Below are 23,026 nucleotides of genomic sequence, written 5' to 3'. Positions count from 1 at the left end.
TATATTTTTTCGAGCGAAATAGATGCCTTTTTTCAATATTTTTGTGTTTTTGACACCCTTGTCACGTTACGTACTTAACGTGCCCTTCCTTGAAAAAGATATAATTTTTACGTGTTTTTTCATCGCGCATGGTATCCACTTGTCAATGTTAGTGCCCCCCCCCCCCGGATCACATGCCAAAATCAGAGTATCTGAGGTTGTGTGACTTGACCTTTTCATGCGTGGAACTTGACCTATAGGCATATATCGCATGGCGTTTATTACTGTATATATTGTTCCCTCTCTGCATGTCTGCTCTTGTGTATAGCATGCCTATATATTGAGTGATTGTGAGAACACAAAAATGGCGAAATTTTCAACAATTGCCATACTATTTGCAGCTGTCCTTTGCTCGGGACTTATTTCTACACCCGTTGTATCAGGAGCCAAGATAATGCTTGCTATGACGATGGTTATGAACAGCGTTAGTCAGCATATTCTGTTTTCAGCTATCACGGAACCCCTGGTAGAACGCGGGCATGAAGTTATTCTCCTGGCCCCTCAGTATAAGGTGACCAAGGGTCTCACTGAAGAAGCTGTCACCGGGAAGATCTTTTTCAAGACAACCAGAACAAAGGAAGAGATGGAGGAGATAGTCGCGGGTCTTCAGGCGATCCTTCTTAGTTTAAGCCAGGGATCTGTCAGAGACATTCTTAGCACGATGCAAGAGAACTTTCCGAAGTTCTCCGAAGGTTGCCTTCGACTTTTCGAAGACCAGGAGGTTCTTGATCGACTCAAGGCAGAGCGGTTTGATCTGATCATCACCATGCCCCTGGTTGGTTGTGATTGCTTGCTTGCAGAATACCTGGACGTTCCTTTCGTTGCGATGACCCCTCTCCGCAGGGCACCGACCTTCAATGAAGACACTTTCGGTATCCCTGCTCCATCTTCTTACGTCCCTTTCAGCGTGATGTTAACCTTAACCGACCAGATGACATTCTTTCAAAGGACTACCAATATTTTGACGCGTTTCATCACAGAGCCAATTGCCACATACGTCATGAGGCGGCCACTCAGGCAAATCCAGAAGGACCACAACATCAGAACTGATCTGACAATCGACCAGCTTCTAGGTAAAGCTCAGCTTTGGTTGTCACAGGGTAGCTGGGCTTTTGATTTCGCTCAGCCCATCACGCCTAACTTTGTATCTATTGGCGGGATCACAGTTAAATCACCAAAAGCATTACCAAAGGTAAGTCAGGTTTTTTTTCAGTTGTTCAGAAAATGGCTTTGAATATACTAATTATTACTGCAGTTTAACTTGGCTAGAAAATCACATGGCCCTGGGAAGCGGAGGTGCTGCGTGTATTATTTTCCAATGGCAGGAGCCCCTGGAATTCTGGTCACGGTGGGCGTGTACAATTTGAGAAATGTATGTAAAAAACAAACATTTTGTGTTGAAAACTTTTTTTCTTTCCTTTTTTTGGCTTGTGTCAAATTAATTTCAGCACCCCCACCCCCCAAAAAATCGTTCCCAGCCGAAATCACTGTAAGAATCAACAGATCAGAGGAAACACAGGCTAGACCGACTCAGAAGCGAAGCTTTAGTAAGATCCAAAACAGAAGAAGAGGAAAAAGACGTACAGAGCTCCGGGAGTCATAACACAAGCTTAAAACAACCAATATCTTTACAACTGATAGCATTGACTACAATCAAGCTTACGATCAATCGCTAACATTGTTGTTACAGGACCCAGGCCAGTTGACATTAGACAATCTCACCTCTGGCTGGCTATACCTGCTGATATTTCAAATTTCGTCAATATAAAAGTGAACAATAAGAATAGGCCACGCTTTTAGGGATCGAGTGTGGGGTATATATTGAACCAAATGGTTATATCAGGGAAATGGCAGGGAGGTAGAAATAACTTTCATCTCCCTGGTTAAATCTCTGTGACTTAAAAACAAATCAAACATTTTTGTTTATTCAATAAAGGGATGCAAAATTGTTTACGACAAATTTTATTATCTTGATCAATATTCACAATAAAAAGTAAAATATTATAAAGTGATTATATGCCTTTGTATTTGAAGATTTGTTTTGACTTTAAAGGATATTTCTTAATCTATGCAAGTAAGGATCCGTTTATCAAATCAAATCAATAATTTATTATGTGTACTGTAATATAAATACATTACAGATATTTACAAAATAAGATGCACCGTAGAAAATAGTATAGTAGTATAGTATTTATTTCAAACCATATCAAACACAAACAATAGTACAGAATACAACATCATAGAACTCAGAATGATAGGTTTGGGACCCCAGTGAAGCACAGCTTGTTAACAGGGCCCCTTTACATAGTAAGTAACATATTTACAATGGGTGTAACTTAACTTAAGAATAAATGATTTGACAGTATAATAAAAGGGGTAGGTTATAAAATAGAGATTCAGCTTGCCTAGGGTAACCCTAGTAACAGCCTAAATGAAGCAGGTAGAAACACGAACCAAGTAGAATTCAAAGATGAATGCACGTTGTGGGGTAGCCATAACAACTCAGATTAATAGTAGTCACTATCCGGGTAATTTTAGCAATTTTATTTTGTTTAAAGTAAAAGGCCTAACTGATTCTGCCCTTTTTCGGAATACATAGGAAAAATTCTCCCATTAAAGATCTAAGTTATTGCACTGTTTGTCTGATTTTCCTCCCCCTGTCCTTTTGAGGCCTTCATCAATTATTTCAAGCTCTAAGCTTAAGATAAAGGTCTCCCACATTTGAAATGTATTATGATTTTATTCTGCTATATTTATTTTTTTACAGTAAAAAAAATTATCAGGTATATATATATTTGTATTAGATTGTATATATATATATGTTATTAATTGTATCATTTGCTTGTACGTTATGCTAAGAAAAAATGATTACTCTTGTATATGCTTATGTGGAAATAAATCAAATCAAATCAAAAGTGACTTATGCTTATGACGGCAGCGTGCACACTAATACCAATGGGGAGGGTCCTTGGATACTAGTATTTGATCTGCAGTCTGTCTGGTCGACGTTGCTTTGTCTTGTTTGTGTACGGAAATTCGATGCAATACTTAATGCAAATAGGGTGACCCATTACGAAATCTTTTGTCAATGTTCACGAGTGCACACGTACTGTGTACACATGTATATTTTACTCCACGTGAATGTAGGTCGCACAAGCCGGTAGCCTATATACCATTTGTAAAGTATTCGCTTTGTACGGTGCGGACACAGCTGACTTCCTTAAGTTGTGCGCCGAATGATATACATTTTCTGGTACTGGATTACTTTTATCGTAAGAAAGGGATATTAATTTGAGATGGCGAAACTTCCTAAATTTGGTATATTCGTTGTGGCTGTACTTTGTTCCGGGCTCATGTCTCCTTCCGTTGTTTCAGGAGCTAAGATCATGCTTGCTATGACGATGGTCATGAACAGCGTTAGTCAGCACATTCTGTTTTCAGCTATCACGGAACCTCTGGTTGAACGCGGGCATGAAGTTATTCTCCTGGCCCCTCAGTATAAAGTGACCAAGGGTCTCACTGAGGAAGCGGTGACCGGGAAGATCTTCTTTAAGAACTCTAAGACGAAGGAGGAGATGGAGGAAATGGCTGCGGGGCTTCAGTCAATTGCCCTTGGTTTCAGTCAGGAGTCTGTCTTCCAGATCATCGGCAGGGTTCGTAAGATCTTCCCATGGTTCACGGAGGGATGCTTCCAGCTCTTCAAGGACCAGGAGACACTGGATCGGCTCAAGGAAGAACATTTCGACCTGATCCTCACCATGCCGACTTGCGGTTGCGATTCCTTGCTTGCGGAATACCTGGGTGTTCCTTTCGTCGTGATGACTCCACTTCGAAGGGCGCCTTTTTTCAATGAAGATATTTTCGGCATCCCCGCCCCGTCATCTTACGTGCCGTTCAGTGGTATGACTACGTTCACAGACCAAATGACATTTTCACAGAGGATTGCCAATGTTATAATGCGTTATGTAACGGAACCATTTTTTATGTATCTGGCACGGAGGGGTCTGGATCAAATTCAGAAGGACCACAACATCAGACCTGACCTGTCGATTGATCAGCTTCTTGGCAAAGCTCAGCTTTGGTTGTCCCAGGGTAACTGGGCTTTTGAGTTCACTCAACCAATCACGCCAAACTTTGTCTCGATCGGTGGAATCACAACCCAATCACCCAAACCATTACCAAAGGTACTTGGAGAAGTTTCCAAGTGGAACATCTTTGAAATTCATGAATATATTTTGCTTTATTTTCTTCGTCTTTTTTTAGTGTTCTTTCTTTCGTTTTATACCTTTATCCTTACTTCTTCTTCTTCTCCTTTTCTTCGATCCTTCTTTATTTCTTTCTTTGTTTTTCCTTTCTTTTCTATCTTTCTTTGTTCTTTCTGTATATTTTCCTTCCTTCTAACCCTTTCTTCTTCTTCATTCATTGTCCTTTCTGTATTTCTTTCGTTCTTTTTCCTTTTTTTTCTTTCTTTCTTTCTTCCTTTCTTTTTTGTTTCTTTCTTTGTTTCTTCCTTCCTTTCTTTCTTAATTTCATTCCTTCCTCCTTTCTTGTTTTTCCTCCTCCTCCTCCTCTCCACCTTTTGAAACGAATCTAAAGACTGCACCGCAACTTATGGCGGTCATGGAAGAAGGAATTAACATAATTAATAATTTATGCAATGTGTTTTCTGTGTTGCTATTTCGGTGCATATAGGCATAATGCATATACATCAGGATAAAAATACCCTAATCCAATTGGTCTACACCTTTAGGACCCATTGTTTGATCATGGACCTCCTACAAATAGCAGTAGATCCATGGTTGAATTAATCAGTATATACTGATCAGTTAGTGTAATATTCAGAAATTGGTGGTATAGATCCTCATCAAAATAATTGGCTGAAATATTGACCTATATATGACCAGTCATTCAATTCATTTTATTTTCCTCTTTCAAGTTATTCATATTTCAATCTTTTCATTACTACCAAGACTCTTAAGAGGGAAATTCGCTAATGACAGGTACTAATCACTCGTGCTTAATTGGTTTTGAGAATAGTTTATCAAATTACAATTGGCCACATCCATGATTACTATACAACACATGTTACACATCTTACAAAATGTATAATATACATCATATAAGATACACATTTCGTAATACACATCATTTTGCTCGGGTATCCGTTGCAGAAAGAGTGGCAATCAATCGCAACTCTAAAAATCATGCGCAACTTGATTTCAACCAATCAACAGCGCGCATTTGGGACTTGCGTTTGATTTTTTAACTTGCGTTTAAACGCAACTCTTTCTGCAACGGGCCCCAGTACCCATAAACCTACGTGTTACATTTTAAACAATCCCAAAATTACCCTCGGCTACACCTTGAGCGTAATGATACCTCGCCTCCGTAAATCTTGCTACTGCTGATAAATTATATAATTTGTATACTATTCACCTGATATTAACTTGCCTTTTCTTTTACGTATGTACTATCTTTTTACGATTCATCAATGTATTTTAACCTTCGGATATCCCATCCAGGATCAACCTGCTCTCCTTCATCATCTTACTCATGTTTTATATCTAACTTATTAAACTTTGATCCCCTTCGATCCTTATCTATTTCCTTATCCTCTTACTTATCTTCCTGCTTTAAAGGACAAGTCCACCCCAACAAAAACTTGATTTGAATAAAAGGAGAAAAATTCAACAAGCATAACACTGAAAGTTTCATCAAAATCGGATGTAAAATAAGAAAGTTATGACATCTAAAAGTTTCGCTTCATTTCACAAAACAGTTATATGCACATCTCGGTCGGTATGCAAATGAGGGAACTGATGACATCACTCGCTCACTCACTATTTCTTTTGTATTTTATTGTATTAAATATGAAATGATTTTCTCATCATTGTCATGTGAAATTAAGTTTCATTCCTCCCTGAACACGTGGAATTCCATTATTTTAACATTTTGTGCTTCAGGCAAGGAGGTCCTTATTGTCAAATTCGTAAAAATTGAAATATTGTATAATTCAAACAATAAAAAACAAAAGAAATAGTGAGTGACATCATCGACTCTCTCAATTGGATGTAACTGGCTCGTTCGTATAACTATTTTGTTGAAAATAAGCGAAACTTTGAAATGTCATAACTTTCTTATTTTACATCCGATTTTGATGAAACTTTCAGCATTGTGCTTGTCTGATTTTTCTCTATTGATTCAAATCAACATTTTTCTGAGGTGGACTTGACCTTTAAATATCTCTCTCGATCCTGGCAATATGCAAAGACGTATTTGTACTTTTAATGTTATCGTAAGACCGATGTTATAGAGTTCAGAGTGTTTTATTTACTTTACGTATTTACATTTAGACCTTGTACTTAGGAAATTAATTAATTAAAATGCATGCTTGTGCAGTACACATTTAAGTTGTTGAGGATTGTACCGAAGGTGTTGGTGACGTCTGGTCGCGTCACGTTAAGGGGAACCCATCCCTTCGTCCAAAGTCCCCGCCCCTATCCCCCCCCCCCGTTTTGCCGAAAGGGTGTGTTGGGATCATCAGTTCGCGTACATTTCGACAAAACCGGGAGGGGGGCGGGGGGGGGGGGGGTCTTTGGACAAAGGGTTGCACTGTGATCCTCATGTACGCGACGCGAGGTCACCCGGACAGTGTCATGACATATTTCTCTGGTCTTAATTCAAATTCAATTTAATTCAATTAAATTCTTTATTTCATTTCCATTCAAAACATAATACAAAGTGATAAAAAGTAATACATATCAAGTACATTTTTACAGACGAGCATACTTACTTCATAAAAACAAAAAACAGTATACTATTGAGCATAAACATGATAAATGGAAATGAGCAGGGTTCAATTAAAAGCAAAGCTTGTAAAGTGTCTCAGAGGAAATAGGGATACAGTTATAGGAATGTAATATATTTTTTTGGTTCAGAACAATGTAAATATAAGAATTGAGATTTATTTACTTTGGGTTGTTACTTTTAATGTTTGGTTTAACAACGTACGTACAGATTTTCCGTCGGAGCAATTGTCGCCTGTACGTACGGATCAAATGTTAGGGAACCCAAACGGCCACCTCTTGAGCGCAAGCCGTTTGTCAACTGTGATATATGGATAATTTTGATTTTTAAAAAACATTTAACTATCTATCATCTGATTTTCGCCCTAGGAAATGAATGACTTTGTCGAAGGATCCGGTGACCATGGGATAATAGTCTTCACTCTCGGATCTGTTGTAGCATCATTAATGAACGACGAACTCAACGAGAAACTGGCCAAAGTTTTCAGCGAGCTGCCGCAGAGGGTGCTGTGGAGATTGAAGGGGACACGCCCACGTAACCTTGGAAACAACACGCTCGTTTCTGATTGGCTCCCTCAAAGTGACCTCCTTGGTACGATGTAATTTCTGTTGACCCTTTGTCACGGTAGCATGGTTAGGCATCCCCTTGTCAAAATTTGATAAAATCATGAATGTGATTTATTTTTAAATACAGATGTTTAAGTTTTATTTTAAAAACTGGAGTTCCGGCATCCCTGTGAATATCATGCCAGATACAATACGCATAGAGATGGCATTGATATCCTTTTATACAAGATTCTGTAAGATATATTGTCTTTAAACATCCCTCTTTCATAGTTTATTTAAATATATCGTCTAATTGTACATTGGAAAGCATACCTTGGAATTAAGTAGGATTAACGCTATACAAAATTTATTTGCCAATCTTCAGCTTCCTCAATGCATTGAAGTGCACTGACAGTTGTGGCAATCTTCGAGGTTTAGTTTCCCTTCTTAGTTGTTTGGAGGGGACTTGACATTCCAATTAAAATTGAAAGTGCACATATTTCCTGATGAAGAAATTTAATGTAGGGGAAGGTGGGGTAAGTTGTGACACTTTTTGCATTTTGCATTTTATAATTGATATGACCAATAATATTGTAGAAATAAGTACCTTGCCTTTAAATTTGAGTCTTGGGAAATATTTTCACCTATATATAACTTTCTACCCCCACATTTAAAGTCAATGTGACCTTTGAAAAAAACGATGTCAAATGGCTCAACTTGCCCCATATATGGGGTAAGTTGTGCCCCCCCCCCCCCTCTGGGGTAAGCTGAGCCACAAAAACTATGTACAAAATCTATGCGGGAAGAACCAGCATGTAATTTTTTATTTTAAGTCTTTTCACTTGCCAATTCGCCGTAAATACTAACATCCTCTATAAGTAAAAGAACTGTCATGTGAATTTGCTCCTTTCTGCCTGCATATCAATGGCTTTTTAAGTTTTGTTTTTTTTATTATACATTACCATAAGAATTACCATGGCTCAACTTGCCCCGTGTTGTTTGGCACAACTTACCCCATTCCGACCTTAATGCAATATTTTGACATCCACACATTTTTTATGCATCCGTCTTGTAAAAGACCATGACAAGAATGAGAATCTATACCTGGACTAACAATATTGTTATTATTTCTATAATATATTTAAAGACGTGTGTAGGTAAAAAGCACTTATCTATTTTACACCCTTTTTTACTTTTTTGGCTGAAATTGGTATTTTTCCCTCTAAAAAAGTACTTATTGTTTCAAAGTTGAAAACAATGTGGTGGGGTCAAGGGTTATGTAATGGGTCATCAAAACATGACACCACCATAATGTCTGACTCATTCATTATTGGCCTGGGGGTGGTGGCTCAACTTGCCCCTATGCTCAACTTACCCCGCCTTGAATTCCCCTACTAATCAAATTGAACGGCTCGATTCTGATTTCACTCTTCGGAAATGATTTCTGATTTATTCCCATTATTTTCCATTCCTTCCATTGAACCCACCAGGTCACCCTAAGACGAAGTTGATGATCTATCATGGAGGAGCTAACGGTATCAATGAGATCGTTTCTCATGGTGTTCCAGTTCTGCTCATGCCTCTAGCTGGGGATCAGATGGGTAATGCAGTCAGGATACAAGCAAAAGGAATGGGGTTCCCTATCGATAAGAATACACTCACCGAAGAAAGCTTTAGAGAGGCAGTTAATGAGATGCTTAACAATCCTAAGTAAGTGGTTCATGATCGACCCCTTCTAGCACGAAGCGCATGTAAATAAAACACCTATTTAAATCGATAAAGATTTCTCCATCTTTCTGTCGTACGGACGAAGTAAGAACAAACATTAGTCTGCGTATGTAGTGTGTTGCTATGCCAGACAAGCCTTTTATGAGTTAAAATGAGCTATGTTCACTTTGCAGAGTACGCTAGGTGTAATGAAGTAGAAGTAGAAGAAGAAGATGATGATGAAGAAGAAGATGATGAAGAAGATGATGAAGAAGAAGAAGATGAAGAAGAAGGAGAAAGGCATGTATGCCTGCAACTAGAAATAAAAGAAAAACTAAAAGAAAATTATTAATATTATAGGAAACAATAAAAATGCACCCCTTCCGGCATCGTTTATTTTGTTACCAATTTAAACAAAAATGGAGTTTCGTTTAGCAAGAGACAGATCATTTTTCAAGTGCCGAGCAAGTGTGTGCAAAAGACATCGCTCACGGGGGGTGGGGGTCGATTGCCCCTATGTTTTTTTTCTCTCTCTCAATACGAAAAATAGAGGTGTAAAGGTGAACAAAAATGAAAAGAGAAAGAAGAGTGCAATATAGATTTTGTATAATATAACTGTATGATTACTTATGGTTACCCAAATGAGGTCACTTTTAGACCCCCCCCCCTCTCAAATAACCCGATGCCACCCTGTGTGTCGACAGATAAGTAATTATGTAGGTTCCGATATAGCATACATTTAAATAAATATAGACTTTGACCAGCCCTCTTAACGCTCATCAAACCCCATTCATTCTTCAACCTCATTCACAGATACACTGTTAATGCAAAGAAGGCTGGCGCTATAATGAAAGATCAAATCGTACCTGTCCGAGAGAAAGTCGCCTACTACATCGAACACATCTTGAAATTCGGTGGCGACCATCTCAGAACTCGAGCTCTAGAACTCAACTTCATCCAGCGAGAATCCATCGACGTCATGGCATTTTTACTTTTAGTTTTCATATCGTTTTTCTTGGCTGTCAAGTGGATGGTTTGTAAATGCTGCGGACTTTGTCGACGGAAACCTGCAGAGACGAGAAAGTCAAAATCTGATTAATCTAAATATAATTATATTTTGATAATAGAACTATGAATTATGATCTTAAGGGTTTGGGAGGGGTAATTGATTTGCAGTAAATAGAAATGGGAAATAAAGAAGATATAAAATCAGGGTCTTCACTAATAAAATACCGGGAAACTTTTTCATCCTCACTTTGAAAAAATGGGCGCTAGAATGATAGAAGATGGCATTGTTTATCATGTGGGTACTACGGGGGACACGTCCCAATGCCATTCCACTGGATCTATAGCGCCGGGAGATAATTGAGAGCTACTAAGTCGGAACAGTACTGTTCAAGTCCTCTTTTTTATTTCTTAATCCTTAATTTTACACAGCAAAAACTGTGGTGTTAACCGGTGTACATAGAGGACCACACCAGTTATTTTACACCGGTGTTAAATTGGTGGTGTTAGTTTTACACCTATAGGTGTTATTAAAACACCTTTGGTTGTTACATTTACACTCTTTGGTGTTATGTTCAATCTCTAGGGTGTAGTTTTAGCACCTCAGGATGTGGTCCTCTATTAACACCAATTGGTGTCAGTTTTAACACCACAGTTTTTACAGTGTATAATAATTATGTTTTATGTGAATTATGACCAAGTGCATTCAATCGTAATACAGCCATGGGCTGGGAGGAATTGTGTTTTTATCAGTGTATCAAGAAGACCATTATTGATTCGTAAAAGTGTATTATTGGTGTAGAACCCTTACAGTGTCACTTTGCATTTCATCATTGGTAGGGGAGGGGGATGAAATGGGAGGTTTACCCCCTCCCTGACTTTTGTGGTATTGCTTCCATCGTAAGAAAATACAATTAGAAATAATTATTTTTATGTCTATCTGTAATTGTGATGTAATAAATTCTTGACTCTTTTAATCCATTTATATACATCTAAATTTCACTTGTGTTGATTAATTTTATACCTCGGTCACATTTGCTCAACGGAGGCCGTACGGCGAGTCGAAAACAGCCGTTTTCACATTTTTTGAACCAGCTATATCAGGTGGTTTGAATAAGAATGATAAAAACGGCTGTTTTCCACTCGCCATACGGCCTCCTTTGAGCAAATGTGACCGAGGTATTGTTCAATCGCGTTGTAGTCGATTTACATGAAAAACATACCTCTCTTCATGCTCATACAACATGTACAAGGTTAAATTTGTATCCATGTCAGAGTTTGACATAATATAACATTTAGAGTTGAAATTAGTTCTCCATTCGCTTCCATTGTGCTGGCCTACAACACATCCAGGAAGGAAACTAACTGTTAATAGGAAGTGGTCTTGAGGCAGTGAATACATTTTAGGCCCTGAGAATATGAATAAAGCCAGTGAGAGTCTCTTCTTCCATTCACTTAATCTTTGTAGTCTTCTTTTTCTGTTAAATTCTGTCACTTCTTTGGGTTTCGTTCCTTTTTATTCCACCATTTTGTTCCTATTCTTCTCTTCTTCCTCTTTGTTTTCATCTCTGTTCGCCCTTTCCCCCCTTGTTTTCGTCTTTTTCATTATTTTTCATGTTTTATAGCTTGCCTCAGTATTTGAAGGAAAATGAAACATTTGAAACAAGATAGCTTGTGCCAAAAATAGAAAAATCAAAGAAACAGAACAACGAAATCGAATGAATAATAAGAAAGATATGAGCATTTGAAGTTTAGATCATTATTGAAATGTAGATCCTCCCATTGGCAATGCGACAAAGATGTGTGATATCACATGTGAACAACTTTCCCATTGCTTTTGTACTTATTTCACTTAAAATGCCTCTTTTATCACAACTATCAGTAGATCATTAATTTCTTTCTACATCGGGGTTTGTAATACAGATTTTCAAAGAATATGTTATGGACAAAGAGTTTGTATCACCATAAGAAAGAGCAAAAAGAGACATTTGGGGGGTATTTCATAGTCCATTAAAGGGAAAGTTGTTAACATGTGACATCACACAATACGTATTATGTCGCATTGCCAATGGAAGAATTTCCTTATATAGCATTATTGATCGCAATATGCTCATTACTTTTTCATTATTTGTCCAATTTTTATCGAACTTTCTTTGATCTTATTTGATTTATCTCTTTCCACACAAACCCACTTGTTCCAAGGGTTTCATTCCCCTTTAATATCAAACGAACAAAAAAAATTGTACACAATAGTCCAATATCAAGCAGGGGAAATTGTGTGTTATCCCTACGTATTGTGTCTGGTTATTTTTGTCCATTCATCGGCGAAAGTAAATAACATCGAAGTAGACCTGTCCATAAATATGGGTGTATGCTTGTAAGGGTGCGTTTGCATTGGTGTGTGTGTGCGCTAGTGTGCGGTATATATGCGTGGATGTGTGTGCGTGTGTGTGCTATGGACTATGTGCGTTATCTGTGTGTCAGAGATGATGTACGTGGGTGGGGGAAATGCACCATAGACATAATTTCGGAAATGAAATTAATAAGAAGGCACCACACCCTCTCCTCAAAGTACAAAAGAAACAACACCTTCGAAATATATACATGAAACAGAAAGCAAATCCCTTTAATATATCCATCCCATATGCACTGATAAGTTTATTATATCAATATCATTGTAATAAAATGGATGAAAAAAAATGTGCGCCTGAAATCCAAGCTACTTGGGCCTTTCAATGGGGGTAAGTTACAAACTGATGCAGAGGTTCGAGCCCTGGTCACGTCTTTGGGATGGTAACGTTGAAGGTTGTCTCATGCAGAGAGAGAGAAAAAATCATATCTGATTGATACACGTCTTTAAAAAACTCAAACACACACCCACACACACGCGGGTTCTCAAGGGGATCAAGCATTTCGTGAAACAAATTATAATTCTCATTATTGTAAGCTACCGATATCCATTTATCTAATTCGTTGAGACTGGATTTCTCAATGAAAATCACTGTTTGGGCATGAAATACACCAATGTTCCAAAAAGAATGATCGAACGAAGGTCATTATAGTCTAATTCCAATTGTAAATATGAGATCGAACCTTCAGTCAATAGGCTACTCCCGTGAAGTGTGTGAATGCGATTATATTACGTAACCTGCACGATGAGTAGATGTGTGAATGGGCAAAGATCCACGCTTTCAGTGGGTCTATGTCCAGTGTGCAATCGAGCTCTGCGGGATACGTATTCATATAAATTTCATTGAAAGAAATCCCAAGTATTCATTTTGAAAAACCGGCAAAAACGAGAGATGGTGAAAGTCACTGGATTATTATGTGCTGCCTTCGCATGCTTTGGACTGGCCCCAGCCGCATCAGGAGCGAAGATCATGCTCGCCATGACTATGGTCATGAACACCGTTAGTCAGCACATTCTGTTTTCAGCCGTCACGGAACCCCTGGTCGAACGCGGGCATGAAGTCATTCTCCTGGCACCTCAGTATAAGGTCACCAAGGGTCTCACCGAGGGAGCTGTCACCGGGAAGATCTTCTTTAAGACAACCAGAACAAAGGAAGAGATGGATGAGATAGCTTCAAACCTCCAGTCAATCTCTCTTGGTTTTAGTCAGGAATCCTTCGCGGAGATCCTCGGAAGGATTAGGAAGATATTCCCCTTGACCAAAGAGGGTTGCTTCCGACTTTTCGAAGACCAGGAGACTTTGAATCGCCTCAAGAAGGAACAGTTTGATCTGATCATCACCTTACCCATCTGTGGCTGTGATGCCTTGCTTGCGGAATACCTTGGCATACCTTTCATAGTGGTGACCCCTCTCCGAAGGGCGCCCACTTTTAATGAAGATATCTTCGGCATCCCAGCTCCATCCTCCTATATTCCTTTCAACGCGATGACCACCTTCTCCGACCAGATGACATTCTCCCAAAGAATTGCGAATATTCTTATCCGTCACGTTACCGAACCGATACTGAAGTACTTCACTCAGAAGGGGATCAGCCAAATACAGAAGGACCACAACATCAGGCCCGATCTGACGATAGATCAAATTGTTGGGAAAGCTCAGCTTTGGCTGACTCAGGGTGACTGGTCTTTTGAGTTCGCTCAACCAATCACACCTAACTACATCACCATTGGTGGGATCACTGTCAAACCGGCCAAACCATTACCAAAGGTATATAGATCCGCAGTCGGTTAGATCCTGACGGGATTTTATTTATTTTGTTAACCCTTTTGTGATGTATCGTAATCAGTGGTGATGATTATTAACATCGAATTCCTGAGTCTTTGACCGAAGAGATGCACAGTGATGGGCGAAATTTAATGTTGGGAGCCAAAAGTATATATAATATAAGTATAATAAGATTTCATTAATTATGTTATCTCTTGTTGAAAAAATAACCGTTGACAAAAAGAAGAGATTTAGTAGGATTGACTTAGTCATGTTTATTCAAAGAAAGTCAGAGTATGATATGTGAAGGGGTGCTCTTCCTGAACTTTGTATAATTTACTTAATCGAGTAAACAAGCGTAACAAAAAATAATGAGTGAGCTTATGTTGTACATCGATCTCCCCACCTCTTTTGTGCCATTAAATTTCTTCTTTTTTTTCATTTTTCGGATAAAGAGATATGTTCATTATCAGATGAATAATCTTATGATTGCGATCTCTTACTCCGTTACTGACAGGAGTGATGGGCTTGAGTAGGTCCACGTAATTCATACTGTCTATTAATCATGAAATAAAAAGAAAAAGGGGACGTGACATCATCAACCCGCCCATTTTTTACGACATGGTTAAAAAACTTCTTCCCAAAAAAACACGAAGACTAAAAAGACATAATTCACGACGTTGACAAGTTCAGTTGTTTCGTGTTATGTTTTATTCACAAATTTTGATATTAATTTCAGAGGGAGCAACTTTAGCATTTTGCTTATGAAGATTTGACGTACATTAATTTCTTGTAAATCGCTCCGAGCACGTGACACTTCTTATCTTTTATTATTTGTTTTATATAGGAAATGAACGACTTTGTGGAAGGTTCTGGGAATCATGGGATCATCGTCTTTACTTTGGTGAGATTATCATTCAATTCATTTCGAAATTGAATATATTCTTGTATTTGATGAACAAAATTATCTTTAACATGAATAATAATAATAACATAGGATTTGTGTAGCGCATATACCCACCTTGCTAGGTGCTCAAGGCGCTCCTACTATTATCCTGGCCAAGCTAGTCTACCGATTCTGGTGCTCACAGCTTATTGAGGAATTATTTCCCGTCGTTACCCATTTCCGTCACCTGGGTCGAGTGCAGCACAGTGTGGATGAATTTCTTGCTGAAGGAAATTACGCCATGGCTGGTATTCGAACCCATGACCCTGACCCTCTGTCTGAAAGGCGAGTGTCAGGACCACTAAACCACGACGCGCCCACATTTGAAAAATTGACAGTAAAATTTTGCGCAGGGCAGCCACTTCAGCTCTTATGAACCGTTCTCCTAGCGCGAACCCTGAATAAAATGATGTTGTTATTACACTTCTCAATTTTTAAACGCAGCAGAAGGTAACATTTTAAAGTCACGACCCGGCATAGAATCGAACCCACGAGAGCATGGGACGGGCGCTTCTCCACTGAGCCAACATTGCCTCTCCATCTGAAACAGAAAATACAGCCATGATCATAGCCAAAAAAAGAATTCCTAATCTATTATTGTAGCATGTCTAATTGTCTTCTCTCGTTGCCCCTTCCCCACTCTCTCTCCCCCTGTCTCTCCCAGTCCCACACTATCTTCTCCATCACTTTCCATCAACCCATATATTAGTTCTCCTGCTCTATCACAGCTTTCTCCTTCCCCTTCTCACACCCCACGTTCCTGCCACCCTCTTTCTTCTCCTAACCGTCTTCTATTTAGACTCTTTCCATGGAACTCACCTAATATCCCTCTATTTATTTCTCTCCCTCTACTACCCCCTCCCTTTCCACGCCTTCGTCACCTCCCCACAGATCTCTGTCTCCCAGTCTATCCCGGCTTTCTCTTTCCCGTTCTCACACCTCATACCCTTTCTCTTTTCCTTCCATTTTCTCTCCCACCTTATCTACCCCCCCCCCTCACATCGATAGTCACCTCCCCGTTCGATCTTTCTCTTTTCAGTTCCCACCCCACCCCCTATCTTCCTGGACCCACCCTTTTCCTCTAATTCTCCTCCTTAACGTTCTCTAGAATATTTCTTTAGACTTCTCTGCCCCCCCCCCCCTCTCTCTCTCTCTGCCTCTCCCTATTTCCTTATGTAACAAAGAATTGTTAATTAATTTGTGATTTTATCTTTTTTTCTCAGGGGTCTGTCGTTTCATCATTAATGAACGACGAACTCAATGAAAATCTGGCCAAAGTTTTCAGCGAGCTGCCGCAGAGGGTGCTGTGGAGATTGAAGGGAACACGCCCACGTAACCTTGGAAACAACACGCTTGTTTCAGATTGGCTACCACAGAATGACCTTCTTGGTGAATACACATGATTGTAGTAAATGATTTAGTCATAGCAATGGTTAATAATGAATTGTTTTACTTATACTTGATCATTGTTTTGCTATTCATTGTTATGCATTATCATGATCACAGAAATTATCACAGTGATCTCAGTTAATTTATTGGTGTTAATCATGAAGGTAAATGGAGTGACAACGAAATGGAAATTAATTCATGTAGTTTCTAAACCAGTACAAATTATAGAATACACAGGTGCACTCTAGCCTTATTAAGTTACCGCCATCTCCATGGGAAAACTGATTCGTGTTAGAAGTGGATAACCGCGAATGTTATCAGAGCACAAAACATGCAATGTGGATAATATACACATGACGAAATGTATCTCAAAGCCTTTACTGAAATTGGACGAAATATTTTATAATAAGATTCAAAATGTGAAAAAAAATCAGAATTTGACAATTTTTAAATCAACAATTTACACACACTTCCTCATTATAAAAAAAGACTATTTTCAGAGAATGCACCCATTTGTGATGTGATGTGACACAGTTGCACCCACGTGCGCCCAGTCGAGTAATTTCAAATCATATTTCAATAAATATCACAGCAGTTATTTTTGCTTTCCCCGTAAAAGTTAATGTGTCTGCTCCCCGGGGGCCACTTCCATTCACGAGTGGATACCATGCGCGACCATGGGGTCTCGAAAAGCACCCTAAACACGTAATTTCCATATTCTTTAATAACCCCTTAACAAGTATTGGAGTGTGAAACCCTACTCTTAACAAGTATTGGAAACAAAACGATACTCTTGACAAATATTACCTGACATGAACCCCTAAACAAGTAAATGAATGTTTTATTGTTACGGGTCCTTCGGTCGTCTGCTTTATTGGTTTAGTACGATCCCACCTTCTACACCTCGCGCAAATCGGACTCTAGAACACGAAGTGTTGGGGGCAGAAAGGACATCCTTTATAAAACATTTTAATTTTGTTTTATCATCCCAACAAATTCGACCCTAAAAAACATGTAATTTTCCTAGCGAAATAGATACCATTTTTTCATTATTTCGTGTTTTTGACACCCTTATCACGTTACGTACGTACATGTAACGTGCCCTATCGTCAAAAAGACATCCTTTTTACGTGTTTTTTTTGGTCGCGCATGGTATCCACTCGTCAATGTAAGTGCCCCCCCCCCGGGGTCTGCTCATAATATTCTACCAGAGGAAGCGAAAAGTAACATTACAATATAAGCATATTTTCTCTTGTGTCTGGCCAGTAAGTCTGTAGTAAGGAAAGAATCTATTGTCTCCTATCTGCAAGAAAAAGCCAATGAAACACATGCCTGACATATCAAACGTGGCTTCATTTTTTTTCATTTCGTAACGAACCACCAGGTCATCCCAAGACGAAGTTGATGATCTATCATGGAGGAGCCAACGGTATCAATGAGATCGTCACCCACGGTGTTCCTGTTCTTCTCATGCCTCTAGCTGGCGACCAGATGGGTAATGCAGTCAGGATGCAGGCCAAGGGAATGGGGTTCCCTATCGATAAGAATACACTCACTGAAGAAAGCTTTAGAGAGGCAGTTCACGAGATGCTTAACAACCCAAAGTAAGTAATTTGAATAAATGAATGTACCATATAATATTACAGCGAGATATGGGAACATCTATCTATACTTATGAACGTTTTCCCCCTAGAAACCTGTAACTACAGAACAATGCGCGTCTAATTGCCATGTCAGGGAAGCCTCTTAAAACTTTATAGCTCTTCTTCAATGACCCCTGCTTCATCTTACAGGTTATATTAGTGCCAGACACCCATCGAACCCACAACAGGCCTATCACCCACTTACTTTAAAAGCCCACTCGATTCATTGTAATGTCCACTTTCCAGCTGTCTCTGCTCAAGTCACCCCAAATTATACATGTAGGTCAGAACAACGCAAAAAGGGGTTTTCTAACGCTTTCGTTTAACTTGGCGCCCCGTACTTTATTCTATCGCTACTTTCAACAAAGATTCACATTGAGTGAAATAATGAGAGATTTTATAATTGTAGACAAAATTATTATTGGAGTGTCAAAGCTTTCGCGTTTAGCACCGGATAGAGGAAAGGGAACTACATACTCCCACACTGTTAAAAAGAAACCTGATTTTACAGAATTTTTTTTTTGCAGAAAGCAAGAAAAGAATCATTCTGTAAATTCATAAAATATGAATCTTTCTCCAATTTAACAGAACATGTCTGTTTCAAAAGGGGAAAAGGGTGTTTTATTTAAGGAAATTTGTAAGGTTCCATGCGCCAAATACCAATTTCCTGTAAGATTACGCAATCTGGTAAGATTACAGGTGTTCTCGAGATTTTGCTGCAGGAACTGCTTTTATTTTAAGGATATAATTTCTAACAGTGCAGCACCAAATAGAATTATGCCGGTTGGCTGTTATCTCTGCTAGTCAATGTTCTTCTGCAATGTCAGCTTCAAATGCGAGTTAGGGTAAGGCCTCTCTCCCTTGCACCTACCTATACTCTTGAAGGTCGCACTAACACTTCCATGGATATACCCTTTTCAGTAGATGATACCCCAAGACCACTCTGTCCACTGCTTTGACAAGTTTGAGAAGGAAGCTATATTCTACAAGACTCAACAAGCGCCAGAAGCGTGAGCAGGGGTTGCTCACCATTGTTGGGGCTTGAGGGGCCCGTGTGTGATGGGTCTCCTACAACAGGTAAAGCTTTCATCTCAAAGAGGCCAGACTGGAATCCCTCAACTACCCCTGACATACCGTTACCAATTCGAGCCCCAAGACTTTATCAACACATCTAACCTTTATCAAGTCTATTCCCTTGATTTTCGTTAAATATTTTTTATTTTTTTATTCTTAGGTACACTACTAATGCAAAGAAGGCTGCTGCTATAATGAAAGATCAAATCGTACCTGTCCAAGACAAGGTCGTCTACTACATCGAACACATCTTGAAATTCGGTGGCGACCATCTCAGAACTCGAGCTCTAGAACTCAACTTCATCCAGCGAGAATCCATCGACGTCATGGCATTCCTCGCAGCTCTGTTCGTTGTGTTTCTATTGGCGATGCGATGGATTCTTTTGAAATGCTGTGGGCTGTGTTTTTGTCGGCAACAGAAGGGTGCTAGACCCAAAGCAGATTGATTCAGCTATCATTTGCAATACAAATATTTAATTCATAAATTTGATAATTTGACTATTTTTTATTTTTACCAATTTTCAATTTCGATATTTGATATGAGTGAATACTCAAATACCAATAAACCAATAAAAATATATTCAATATCAGTGGCGTAACTGCGGGGGGGGCATGGGGGGGCACGTGCCCCCCCAATCGGCTGGCCAAAAAAAAAAAAAAAAAACGGGGAAAAGGAGAAAAAGAGGGAAAAAGGAAGAGAAACGTAGTGGGGAAAAGAAGAAATTGTTGTTTATTATAGTGTTATATTATATTATGTTATGTAACATAAGAATCATTTTTTTCACAACTTCATGAAACATTATTTGCTTAATTGTGTATTCATTGTTCCTGGTGCTCGCATAGACTGTTTAACGAGATATATAAACCTGCTGTTTTCAAATCAATATACAACAAAATAATATATTTCCTCGCAATTAGAGTTATTATTGTTTTAAGTAGTGATATATTCTTCTTTTTCATGACTACTGAAAGTTATTGCCCTATTTTAAAGTCTTAATATAAAACATTTCCTGTCCGTGCTAACGTTCGCATTAGTGGATTGGTGAGATTTCTGCTCTTCATGAACTCCTAAATTCAGTCCGTATAATGTCAATTTTTCTGATTTGAATATCCAAAAATTTTAGCTCGCGCTTCGCGCTCGCATCATTTGGTTAGTGAAATACGTGGGGTCTTAGTGAATTCCTACAAACAAGCCTTACAATGCCCTCTTCATGTCTGAATTTCCTAGATTTTCAGCTCGCGCTTCGCGCTCGCAGTATTACATTAGTGAGATGCGTATGATAATCATGATTACAATGACTTTAAAAAGTGCTCCATGTGTTTAGATGTAATTCTAACAAAATCAGCAAGCGCTTGGCACTCGCATTAGATGACTATGGTGAGATATGTATACTCTGACTTAATGGATTCCTAACCATAGTCCTTAAAATATCCATGTTTGGGGTCAATATATACAAAAATTTCAGCTCGCGCTTCGCTCTCGCATCATTGTTAGTCAAATACGTAGGGTCTTAGAGAATTCCTACAAACAACCCTTAGAATGCCCCTCTTCAGGTTTATATTTCCTAAATTTTCAGCTCGCGCTTTTGCGCTTGCAGTATTTGATTAGTAAGATGCGTATGATAATCATGATTACATGACTACAAAAGGTGCTTCATGACTGTGTTTAGATGTAATTCTAACAAAATCAGCAAAGGATGGCACTAGCATTAGATGACTATGGTGAGATATTTATACTCTTAATGGATTCTAAAATATAATCCTTAAAATTTCCTTGTTTAGGGTCAGTATAAACAAAAATTTTAGCTCGCGCTTCGCGCTCGCAATGTTTGTTTAGCGAGACAGTTAAGTATCATGATTACAAAACAATTTGCTTATATTGTCAATTTTTAGCCCCCAATATCAAAAATTTTCAGCTCGCGCTTCGCGCTCGCATTATTTAATCAGTGAGATACATATCCATTCAATGGCACTGCATGTCCTTAAAATATCTCTATTAGGTCAGAATACCTGACAACTGAGCGCGCTTCGCGCGCTCCCTAAGTGACCCGAAATTTTTGCTGGTGCCCCCCCAATGCCGTGACCCACGGTACGCCACTGTTCAATACCATGATGTTTATTTAATATCTGCTAATTGAATTTTGCGCAGAGATCATTTGACATTGTGTAATTCGACTCCTAATTACTCATCACTGATGTTACAACCATTGGCAACAATTGCCCCCCCCCGAAACTTGAAACCTACATTTTTTACTGAAAATTTTAACAAAATTCATCAATATTGTGCACAGAATCCTTCATTTTCACTTTAGAAAACGCAAAAGCGCCCCCATAATAAGCTCGGGCTCTTCGTTCCCTCGTTTTCAAGTTTCTTTGAAAAGTTTTATGCATCTCCTCCCCCCCCCCGATGGAAAGAAAGGAGATGATAGAGACCAGAGAAGGGATGAGTGGGTGTGTGTGCGTGGGTGGGTGAGGCAGTGGGATAGTATAAAAAGATAAATATGGAAGTGAGCAAGAGATAAATTTGTGTGCATATATATATATATATATATATATATTTATATGAGGTCAACTCAAAAGATGACACAGGAAACCATTGTCAGCTCTAGCTTTCGTCTTTATTCGGAGTATATATAGATATATAAATAGTATATATATGGTGGAAGAAAAGTGGGATGCTATACAGTATTCTATCTTAATGAAAGAAAGATGAGAATGGTTTCCGGCGCCATCCTTGGATTTGACCTCATCTCATTACGTTTCATACTCACACCTCAAGAGCGTTTGGTACACGTAAACTTGTCATCATAATATATATATATATATATATATATATATATATATAAATAAATATATATATATATATATATATATATATATATATATATATATATATATATATATATTATATATATATATATATATATATATATATATATATGTATATACACATATACACTGTAAAAATGAAGTGCTAATTTAGCACTTAAAATTGCTTGCATAGTGACTCAGCACTCCGAGTGCTGATTTTTTAGTTCAAATTTCAACTAGAAAATCAGCACTCTAGTGCAGTCACTATACAAGCACTTTAGGTGCTTAATTAGCACTTCATTTTTTAGAGTGTATAAATATATATATATATCCCAATCTATGTCTCTCACAAAACGCCCATCCTCCCATCCCCCCCCCACACACACACACCCCAAACACACAAATAAAGTAATAAAAATAGTACATAACAATAAAACTGTAACTGAGGCAGCTCTTGTCGACCGATGCTATGTGTTTAAAAGATTCTCTAGATAGTTTTTAGATAATACGAACCATCAATGGAACATTCAATTGTAATATATTTTTTCATGGCCGTATGCAGATTTTTTTATTCCGGCGAGGGGGAGGGGGGGGGGGGGCAAGAAGTATGAAACAATCCGAGAAAGCTGCATTTACTAAGTTGAAATTGAAGAACTTTGTGCATATTTTTGGTGAATATTGTGATTTTTTTAATCAGTAAAGAAAATGCAAGTTTTCAAAATTTCAGGTGGGGGGGGGGGGCAATTGCTCCCTGTCACCTATGGTGGGTATGACAAAATTTTTAGCTCGCGCTTCGCGCTCGCAATGTTTGTTTAGCGAGACAGTTAAGTATTATGATTACAAAACAATTTGCTTATATTGTCAATTTTTAGCCCCCAATATCAA

The 23,026-nt window shown here is 38.5% G+C and overlaps 2 protein-coding genes across 3 annotated transcripts; both read left to right on the top strand.

The window, feature by feature from the left end:
- The first annotated feature begins 271 nt into the window (after positions 1-271).
- On the top strand, positions 272-10,348 carry LOC121421394 (UDP-glucuronosyltransferase 2C1-like). Of its 2 annotated transcripts, none has more exons than XM_041616094.1 (4): positions 272-1,231; positions 7,215-7,437; positions 8,882-9,101; positions 9,912-10,348. In XM_041616094.1, the coding sequence occupies exons 1-4, from the start codon at positions 344-346 to the stop codon at positions 10,195-10,197; spliced, it is 1,617 nt and encodes a 538-aa protein (XP_041472028.1). In that variant the 5' UTR covers positions 272-343; the 3' UTR covers positions 10,198-10,348. The 2 variants fall into 2 exon arrangements, with proteins under 2 accessions (XP_041472028.1, XP_041472027.1); XM_041616093.1 differs by lacking the exon at positions 272-1,231 and adding an exon at positions 3,194-4,223.
- A 2,894-nt stretch (positions 10,349-13,242) lies between these two features.
- On the top strand, positions 13,243-19,910 carry LOC121421152 (UDP-glucuronosyltransferase 2C1-like). Its single transcript, XM_041615812.1, has 5 exons — positions 13,243-14,281; positions 15,126-15,182; positions 16,448-16,613; positions 17,998-18,217; positions 19,491-19,910. Exons 1-5 carry the CDS (start codon positions 13,406-13,408, stop codon positions 19,774-19,776), a joined length of 1,605 nt encoding a protein of 534 aa, XP_041471746.1. The 5' UTR covers positions 13,243-13,405; the 3' UTR covers positions 19,777-19,910.
- Positions 19,911-23,026: the final 3,116 nt, after the last annotated feature.

Source organism: Lytechinus variegatus, chromosome 9, assembly GCF_018143015.1.
Source record: "Lytechinus variegatus isolate NC3 chromosome 9, Lvar_3.0, whole genome shotgun sequence".
In the NCBI taxonomy this organism is placed as follows: Eukaryota; Metazoa; Echinodermata; class Echinoidea; order Temnopleuroida; family Toxopneustidae; genus Lytechinus; species Lytechinus variegatus.
The sequence above is the reverse complement of the archived record's forward strand: the minus strand, read 5'-3'. Positions and strand labels throughout refer to the sequence as shown.

Coding starts and splice junctions, on each gene's coding strand:
- LOC121421394 (XM_041616094.1), top strand. CDS start 344: ATGGCGAAATTTTCAACAATTGCCATACTATTTGCAGCTGTCCTTTGC. Junction 1,232..7,214: donor CACCAAAAGCATTACCAAAG/GTAAGTCAGGTT, acceptor TTTTCGCCCTAG/GAAATGAATGACTTTGTCGA. Junction 7,438..8,881: donor CCCTCAAAGTGACCTCCTTG/GTACGATGTAAT, acceptor TGAACCCACCAG/GTCACCCTAAGACGAAGTTG.
- LOC121421152 (XM_041615812.1), top strand. CDS start 13,406: ATGGTGAAAGTCACTGGATTATTATGTGCTGCCTTCGCATGCTTTGGA. Junction 16,614..17,997: donor ACCACAGAATGACCTTCTTG/GTGAATACACAT, acceptor ACGAACCACCAG/GTCATCCCAAGACGAAGTTG. Junction 18,218..19,490: donor GAGATGCTTAACAACCCAAA/GTAAGTAATTTG, acceptor TTTTATTCTTAG/GTACACTACTAATGCAAAGA.